This window comes from Propithecus coquereli, unplaced genomic scaffold, assembly GCF_000956105.1.
Source record: "Propithecus coquereli isolate 6110/MARCELLA unplaced genomic scaffold, Pcoq_1.0 Scaffold9, whole genome shotgun sequence".
NCBI lineage: Eukaryota > Metazoa > Chordata > Mammalia > Primates > Indriidae > Propithecus > Propithecus coquereli.
The window spans coordinates 2,041,630-2,051,422 of NW_012155284.1; the positions used below are offsets into that span (position 1 = coordinate 2,041,630).

Genomic DNA, 9,793 nt, shown 5'->3' on the forward strand with positions numbered 1-9,793 from the left:
CAAGAGAAGTGTGTGTGTGTGAGTGTGTGTGTGCGCAAACTGAACTTTCAGACAGACACTGAAGTAAAATGTGGGGGTGGGAGGAAAAGATGAGGAGCAGCTATAAATACAGATGAGGCTTTGTTCGCTCGCCACTGCTCACCTCCTGCTCTGTGGCCCGGTTCCTAACAGTACACAGACCGATACTGGTCCGTCGCCCGGGGGTTGGGGACCACAGCTGCAGAGCACCGCACAGTATTCATTTGTTCACTAACTATACCCCAGGCCTCACATAACTGTTTCCCTTCTTTTTTTCCCCCATTGCTTGATTTCCTTATCTGTTTTATTTTTAATCCAGTGGTACTCTGTGTGTCTTTGAACTACCACATTAAAATTTTTAAGTATAATATGGAAAATAAATGCATTAAAAAGAAATTAGAGGATGGCTATAGAAAGCGAAAAAAGAAATAAAGATGCAAAGAAGTGGCTATGAATGGCAGGACTGAGGGATGGGGTCACGGTGAAAGTGAGCAGTGTCTGGAGAAGCAGGCTAGAGAGAGTCTGTATCGCCACCAGTGGAGAGTTTAGAGAATCTGGTGAGGGCTCAGAAGAAGAGAGTATCTGTAGGGAAGGTCTGCATCTTCTTAGAGATTACATAAGTGATCATGTTCAGAATGCTGGTAGAAATATGGGCGATAAAGACAATTCTGATCAGGTCTCAGATGGAAATGAGGAACAAGGTATCGGAAACTGGAGTAAAGGCCAGCCATCCTTGTTATAAAGTAGCAGAGAACTTGGGTGAATTGTGTCCATGTCCAGGGGCTTTATGGAAGGCAGAGAACTTAACAGCAATGAACTAGGATATCTGGCAGAAGAAATTTCTAAGCAAAATATTGAAGGAGCTGCATGGCTACCTTTAACTGCATGTAGTCAAATGCAAGAGGCAAGAAAGGATTTAAAGGTGGAATTGATAATTAAAGGGGAGGCAAAGTGAGAGATTTAGAAAAACCATAGACTGGCCATGTCAAGAGTAAAACGGCATCTTTAGGAGAGCAAAGTGACCGTTTGCTAAAGAGATTAGCATGAAAGAGATTAGTATAGAGAGAAGAGAGGCAGGTGCTATTCATTAAGACAATGGGAGAATGACTCCGAAGGCATTTCAGAGATCTTTGAGGCAAGCTAGGGACCTTGAGGAAAAGGTTTCCAGAAAAGAGCCCAAGGGACCTCAGCATTCACTGCCCAGGGCTGCCTTATCCTCTGCTCACCATGTTTCTGTGCAGTGCTCCTCAGCCACCCCAGCTGTGGCTCAGGCAAACCCAGGTGCCGCTCAGGCCATCGCTCCAGAGAGCATCGCTCCAGAGGACATTAACTCCTGGTGGCATCCACGTGGTGCTAATTCTGCAGGTCCTCGGAGTGCACAAACTGTGGATTTCAAAGGATCTCACAGGTAGCCTGGAGGCCCAGGCAGAGACTTGTCTTGGAGCAGAGCCACCGAAGAAAGTCCTCACTGGGGCAATGTCTAGTGGAGCCATGGGAGTGAAGTCATTGCAGAGATCCGAGAACTATGAGCATGCAAAACCAGTCTGAGAGGGCTGCAGGCAAGAGACCCCAATCCATGAGAGCTGGTGTGTGAGCTGAGCCCAGCAAAGCCATGGGGGCAGTGCTGCCTGAGGTTTTGGGAGCCCAACCCCAACCCAGTGTGCCCAGGAGGCAGCAGATGGAGTGAAAAGATTATTCTGGATCTTAAGACTTAATTTTGTCTGCCCTATTGGGTTTTAGACTTACTTGGGGCCTGTTACTCCTTTCTTCTTGCCTATTTCTGCCTGTCTCAATGGGAATGTCTATCCTATGCGTGTCCTACCATTGTTTTTTGACAGTAGATAATGTGTTTTAACTTTATAAGCTCACAGCTGCAGGGGAATTCTCCTGAGGGTGACTGTGCCTTGAGTCACACTCACATCTGATTCAGATAAGACTCTGGACTTTGGACTTTTCAATTATTGCTGGAACAGGTTAAGACTTTTGGGGCTACTGGGATGAAGTAAATGTATTTTACATGTGAGAAGGACATGAATTTGGGGAACCAGGAGTGGGAATGCTATGGTTTGGATGTGTACCCCAAATTTCATGTGTTGAAAACTTAATCCTAATGCAACAGTGTTGAGAGGTGGGACCTCTAAGAGGCAATTAGATGATGAGGGCTCTGCCCACCCACATGAATGGATTAACGCTGTTATCCTGGGAGTGGGCTCCTTATAAAAGGATGAGTTCAGCCCCTTCCCTCTCACTCTTTCTCTATCTTTCCCTCTCTTTCTCTCTCACTCATGGGATGCCTTCCACCATGTTATAAAGCAGCAGGTAGGCCCTCACTAGACATCAACACTTTGGTCTTAGACTTCCCAGCCTCCAGAACTGTGAGAAATAGATTTCTGTTCATTATAAATTACCCAGTCTCAGATATTCTGTTACAATGGCACAAAACAAACTGAGACACCCCAAGTCTAACTGTCTTCCAGTTTATTGCCCCAGAGAAAAAACTAATGATTTTACTCCATCGCAAGCAGATTTCGTGCCATGGCATTAGACCATCACTGGGTTTGGGCTTTGAAGACCAAAACTAGGGAATTTGGTGACCCAAGTGGAACATTCCTTGTGCTAATACTTAATCATGACCGACCATGGGCAGCTGGACTGGGGACCTCTAGAACTATGACATGTGTTTAGACTATATTGAAGAAAGGAATAGACTTTGCTTTTGCTTTTTCTATTAAAGGAAAAAAACCAATATCCATACTACTAGGCCTTAGCCAATATAAAATGCAGTCTCTGAGAAATTACAAAAAAAGAAGAAAGATTCTCATCTCACCCCCACTAGAATGGCCACTATAAAAGAAAATCCCGGAAAATAACAAGTGTTGGTGAGCATGGGGAATCCTTGTGCATTGTTGGTGGGAATGCAAAAGGGCAAAGCCACTATGGAAAACAGTATGGAGTTTCCTCAAAAAATTAAAAGTAAAATTACCACATGACTCAGCAATCCTACTTCTGGGTATATATGATATATCCAAAAGAATTGAAAACAAGATCCCAAAGAGATATTTGCACACCCATGTTCATTGTAGCATTATTCACAATAGCTAAGAGGTGGAAGCAACCAAAATAGTCATCGAGAGATGAATGGATAAAGAAAACCTGGTATATGCATACAATGGAATATTATTCAGCCTTAAAAAAGGAGGAAACCCTATCACATGCTACAACATGGATGAACCATGAGGACGTTTTGCTAAGTGAAATGAGCCAGTCAGAAAAGGGCAAATAGTGAATGATTTCACTTATACGAGGTACTTAAAGTAATCAAACTCACAGAGACAGAAAGTAGAATGGTGGGTGCCAGGGGCTTAGGGGAGGAGAAAATGGGATATTGTTGTTCAATAAGTATAAAGTTTCAGTTTTGCAAGATGTAAAAGTTCTAGAGACATCTTGTACAACAATGTGAATGTACTTAACACTACTAAGCTACACACATAAAAATAGTTCAGATGGTAAGAAGAAGGAGGAGGAGAAAGAAAAAAATTATTTAGGCGAGTTGTTGTTGTTTTCAAGTTTACTCAATGCTAGAAAACCCTAAGAAGGCTAGTAACGGGGTCTGCACTATAGGGCTGCCCCTAGTGCCAAAACAGGACAAAACCTGTCCCTTGAGAAGCAATGATGTCTCCTGCTCTCCGAAATGGCATTAACCACTGGTGGGTACCACTACCCCTTTGCCCAGACATTTGCCCTTCTTCTGCTTCCAACCCATATATCTATTTTCTTGGCTCATGTCAAAGACATTTACTGTTTCTGCTCAAGCAGATGTGATGTCCCCTTCCTTTCAGCTTCCAGAACTCTCTTATCTACACCTCCTGTACCATCTGCCCTTACAGTTATGTTGTGTCTCTATTATCCGCATAAGTACAGTGAGAGGGGTGAAGACACTATCTTAGTTACCATTATAGACTCTGTAGCTCACACGGTATCCAACACGGAGAAGAGCTCACTCAATCAACGACTTGAGTGGAACTTACCGTGTCCTTATCCCAGCCCCAGGAGCAATCAAACCACAGCCTCAGAGCCACTGATGTCTGACACTGAAATGCTTGTTCCTAAAGCTCTTCTAACAAAAAAGAACATGAGAATCCAGACTTATCTCCAGATTTCTCCTCTCCTACTTACTGCAATCCAATAAAGGAGGGAGAAAAAATTCCCATATTCTGGAAAATTCCTCTACTTCCCAAGCTGCTGTGCCTAGGAAGTACAGGAGTCATGCCCTCCGTGGAGGTTCCCAAGCACTGGATGGAACCCCAGATGCACTTGGCAGCTCGTGCACTACCTCATTATTCCCAAGAAGAATCCATCATGATTTTGCTGAAGCTTGCTGTTCTAATGACTTTTTAATTATCTTCCCCCTTTCCTCCTCTTTAGTTGCTAACTTGTCAATTTAAAGAATTTCTTGTTAAAAAGGGTGCTACTTTTGATGATGACAATCACTCCAGTTAAAATTCCATTAAGTACTTCAATCAGGAAGCTCATTTAAATGATCTGAGCTAGAAAGCACATAGGAAATTCAACTGGGTAGAAAAGCAGGGTACATTCTTCCATCTGGATGATCCTCCTTGAAATCTGGACACTTTGATTTATTGCCCAATTTTTATTATGAAATCAACAAATAAATCAATTATGCAGTTAACAAAAAAGCTCTTTGCTAATTTGGCTGTGAAACCATTTTTATTTTCATTACAGGAACACTGGATTTTAAAAGCAACAAGGATCACCTTCTCTAACCCCCACATTGTACGAAGCTGAGGAAGCTAAAGTGATGGGCTAGAGCAGTGGTCCCCAACTTTTTGGCACCAGGGACTGGTTTCATGGAAGACAATTTTTCCACAGACGGGGCAGTGGGTGGGGAGGACAATTTTGGGATGATTCAAGTGCATTACATTTATTGTGCAGTCAAAGCTCTCTGCTAATGATAATCTGTATTTGCAGCTGCTCCCCAGCACTAGCACCACCGCCTCAGCTCCACCTCAGATCATCAGCCATTAGATTCTCATAAGGAGTGAGCAACCTAGATTCCTGCATGTGCAGTTTACAGTAGGGTTCTCACTCCTTTGAGAATCTAATGCTGCCGCTGATCTGACAGGAGGCGGAGCTCAGGCAGTGATTCAAGTCATGGCGAGTGGCTGTAAATACAGATGAAGGTTTGCTTGCTCACGCACCGCTCACTTCCTGTTGTGCGGTCTGTTTTGGTTTCTAACAGGCCAAGATTGGTATGGGGTCCGCTGCCCAGGGGGTTGGGGACTGCAGGGCTAGAGGACCCTGGATTAGTTCACTGCATGTTTTACTTCATTCATTCCTTTAACAAAAGTTTACTACCTGCCAGGCACTAGCCAACACACTGAGGATACAGAGGTGAACAAGATAGGCAAGATGTCTGGTCTCACGGAGCTTACAAGGGGAAAGGCTGTCCAAGCAAAGGGAAGAGCAAGTGCAAAAGCCCCAAGGCAGGAATGACTGAGTTGTTTTTGAGACACAAAAAGGAAATCAATGTGACTGTTCCTAGCAGATGAGGGAGCCTGGCAGGGGCAGGGGCCAGGGAGGAAGACAGGAGTCCAGTACCATAGGATCTGAAGGCCTTGGGAAGGAGAACGTACTTTATTCTAAGTGCAATGCGAAGTCATTAGAGAATATAAGCAGGAAACCCTATGATTTAATCCACATTTTAAAAAACCATTTGACTGTGGCATGAGCAATTAACGCTGTCTCTGAGTTGATTTCTCTCTATATACCTCTGTTGTAAAATAGAGTGTTGCCCTCGTAACCAAACTGAAGAAGCCATCATGGTGCTTTCAGGCTGGGTCATCCTCCACAGAAAAAGGCTGGAAGCACACAGGTGCTTGAGGAAAACAGTGGAGGAGGAGAAAGCTCTGAGGCCCGAGCTCATGGATGAGGATGCCCACAACCTCTTTCCATGCAAAGCATCATGCTAGGCTCTTTAGCCAACCAGCCCTAACCAAATTCCAAGCCCCTCCCAGTAATACCATTCCATATGCTATTCTTCCATAGACAACTGGCTACCGTTAGCATTTTACCACAGTGGCATAAGGACAACTAAACTTGCCCTCTGTTCCACAAGGGGTAGAGGGGCAGTAGGAAAGTTGTAAAGACAGGGGACTGGAGTTTCAGGAGGAACAGTGGGGAAGCAGGCAGCCAGCAAACGTGGGGTGTAATCACATAAATGTGCTGGATGATACCTCTTTGAATACTTCGTTTTAGCTTGTTACACAGATCCACGCGGGGGTTATCTACATTCTCGTCTACAGATCCCGGGCTTTGTTCTGGAGAAGAGAGGCCTCTGCTAAGATCCAACGGTACTTTACCAGTGTGCGGCGGGGGGGACGCAGCGGGGCTATGGGTGGTGGTGGGACTGCCAGATGACGAGGAAGTGGTCAGGTCCAATGCTCCTATCCTTGAGTTCAAGGGAGAAGTCAAGGACAGCTTTCTGGCCCTCACTGGGGAGGATGTTCGGGACACAGCCAGCGGTGGTGGGGAAGAGAATTTGCGACACAGACGTGGGGATTTTCCATCCGCCAAATGTTCACCTCTGTTGTTCTGGCTGGTAGCAAAAAACAATTCCAATGACCTAAAAATAAGAGCAAAAGCTACTAACAGATTGTAACCAAGTGAAATGATTTCCCAGATGTCATTCAAGAACATGCTCCCTTCATTTAAAGGCCATAATATCATCGTGCTTCTCTCGCTGGCTTTTTCTTAATCTACATGCTACATGTATACCATGCACTTGCCAAAGAAGCACAGACATTTTTGGGGAATTATCTAATCCCTTGCTATTAAATTGTGGCCCAAAGACCAACTTCACTGGTATCTCTGGGGAGCTTGTTAGACATTCAGAACTCAGGCTCCACTCCAGACCTACTGAATCAGAGCAGGCAATTTAAAAAGACACATCCCTGCTCCAGCTGTTTCTTATGCATATTAAAGTTTGAAAAGCACAGTTGTCTGGAAGGAAGGAAGGAAGGAAGAAAGGAAGGAAGGAAGGAAGGAAGGGAAGGAGGAAGGAAGGAAGGAAAGAAGGGAGGGAAGGAGGTAGGGAGGGAGGAAAGAAAGAAAATCCTAAAGCAACAGAGTTAGATTGCAAATAATCACAGAACAAGCAAAGGCCACTTGGAGACTTCAGGGTTCTCAGCTTCTTCCCTGGGGAACTCTCTGTGACCTCTGCTTACCACTTCTACTGGTGGGGCATGGTAAGTTCAAGGGCAGGCTAGTGCTTCCTAGGAGCCGCTTTGCAGAGCAAGACTGCTTATCTGCATGGTGACTCAGGAACCAGGAGGACTACACTTTATCGACAGGCAAATCCCGGGCATACCTGACAGGGATGGAGGTGAAAGGCCTCTTGTATATGTCGGAAAGCTTCCCCAGCACCACAGTGGCCGTCGTGAAAATCCGATAGGTGTGCAGAAAGGTGTTGAGGAAATCGATACTAAGAAAGCGCAGGTCTGTCAGTCGCTCCAAGAGGCGCTCCACGCTGGCATACCGGATCTGGGGCACTTTGCAGGAGTTGAGTGTTTTACTGAAGCAAATGTCGGTGTCGTCTTTATGAAGACGGGCATCAGACCTATGTGCAAAGCAGGAACATGATGATAAAACCAGGAGGAGGCTTCCTCCCCAGCCACGGAGCATTTCAGTATTTGTAAACACACGCACACGTGCAGGCTTTCCACTGCACGTGATAGAAGATGGAGAAATTTACAGTCATCCCCCCCGTATCCTCGGGGCATTGGTTCCAGAATTCCCTCCACATCAAAATCCACAGATCCTCAAGTTCCTGATATGGAATGGTGTAGTACTTGCATATAACCTATACACATCCTTCTGTACACTTTAAATCATCTCTACATTGCTTAAAATATCTAATATAATGTAAATAGTTGTTATACTGTATTTTAAAATTTGTATTATTTTTCATTGTTGTATAGCTATTTTGGGGTTTTTCCCCCAAATGTTTTTGATCTGCAGTTGATTCAATCCGCAGAAGCAGAACCAGTGGAGACAGAGGGCTGACTACATATGTTGACATGACCTATAACATACGACAAGGCAGGGTTGTGAAAACATCAAGTATGCCATTATAATTTAGGAAGGTCTGAATCAATAACGGAGAAGGTAATAATTATTCACTTCACTGTGTGGATTCCTTCTCTCTCCAGTTCAGTTATGTCTGACTAGGAAAATGAAGCCAAAGCCTTCTTTTTAGGTCAGGGGGTAAGGGGGAAGCATTGCTTATGCCCTTAAAAAGCAGAATATCAAAAGTGTGCATAAAAAGTAGTGGGTGATACTCCCCCCAACAGGGGAGGAAAGACACAGATAGCACTGCTATATTCATCATTATTTCTTTTTCTCACTTCTAATTTTGTACATTTGTGCTTTCCCCCTTTTTTTTTGATTAAACTGACTAATATATTGTATGATTGGGTATTTTATCCCCTAGAACTGGTTCTTTGATTTACCAATTATACTGTTTTTCTATATTTTATTAATGTTTGTTCTTATTTTCTTCCTATATTTTCCTACAGTTTAGTTTCTCATTCTTTTTCCAGCTTCTTGAATTGAATGCCTAATCCATTTATTTTATTCTTCTTGGCTTATGAATGTGTTTTAAGGCTATACATTTTCTGAATACCGTTAAATCCATAAATTGCGTGACACGCTATGTTTTCATTATGTTTTCAATATTCTCCAGTATTAAAAATGTTTTCATTTTAAAAAACGTAATAGGTGAAATATATTCCCCTGAATAGGGCCCGCCGCTGCTGCCCTGCAATACACCCCTTTTATCATTCTGTACCATCTCCCATCTGGCTGCTCCTGAGCCCTCACCCTGAGGCCGTTGCACTGGCAGCCTGTCCAAGTGCACTGCCATGGCCGGTAGCCTTCTCCTCCCCTTCGAGATCCTTCATTCCCCTTCACTGCGGCATCTCAGAACAGACGATCAATGAAGCCCTGGATTTTATCATTTGATTAAAGGATGTGCTACAGGGTCAGTAACTTTCAGTGAGCCAACTGCTTGCTAACAATCAGCTGGCCTATTGTGAGTGCCCTTAATTAGCTCTTTCAGAACTTTGAGGGATTTTAAATTATATATTTATTTTCTTTTTGGATAAAAAGGAATCAATAGCTGTCTTAGCTTGCTCTTGGAAACTTCCCAACCCAAAGTATGCTTGGTGCAGGCAGAAGTACTTCATGTGCAGTCCCGAAAGAGCATTTTAAATGAGCTTACCCCTGCTGAGAACTGAGTGGCTTGGTAGCTTTAGTCACATTACTGATCTCAAAATACCCAAGTGCATCTTTTGAGATCCATGAAAGTAGTGTGGCTTTTTCTTCTACTTATCATATGAACCTCAACCAACTTTATTTTTCTGGTTCTTAATTTTCTTTTGTAAAAAGATTGGAGAAACTTTTGTAAATCCATCAGTCTGTCCAGAAAATGGCTGAATGAGAGAATCACTTTTTCTCCCACCATTTTCTACCCAAAATCTCTATTTTCTAAGAAAGTTGAGGTCAAATATTATTCAAAGAAAGAAAGCCTTGGCCTACATACCATTTAAAGAAATATTTTCAACTATTAAGTGTCACGATTTTGAATTTAAATTGTACTTTTGAGTTCTGCATCTTTTTACGACAGTCATTTAAAAATCTAGGAGAGGCCGGGCGTGGTCACTCACGCCTCTAATCCTAGCACTCTGGGAGGCAGAGG

General features: G+C 43.6%; 1 protein-coding gene across 1 annotated transcript in view; it reads right to left on the minus strand.

Annotated features, from left to right (window-relative positions):
- RASGRF2 (Ras protein-specific guanine nucleotide-releasing factor 2) overlaps positions 1 to 9,793 on the minus strand; it is a 213,927-nt gene that overhangs the window by 84,726 nt on the left and 119,408 nt on the right. The window contains exons 14-15 of the mRNA XM_012664540.1: positions 7,406 to 7,654; positions 6,273 to 6,661 (exon numbers count right to left, since the gene is read on the minus strand). Of these exons, the coding sequence (XP_012519994.1) occupies positions 6,273 to 6,661; positions 7,406 to 7,654 (638 nt within the window). The remainder of the gene's footprint in view (positions 1 to 6,272; positions 6,662 to 7,405; positions 7,655 to 9,793) is intronic.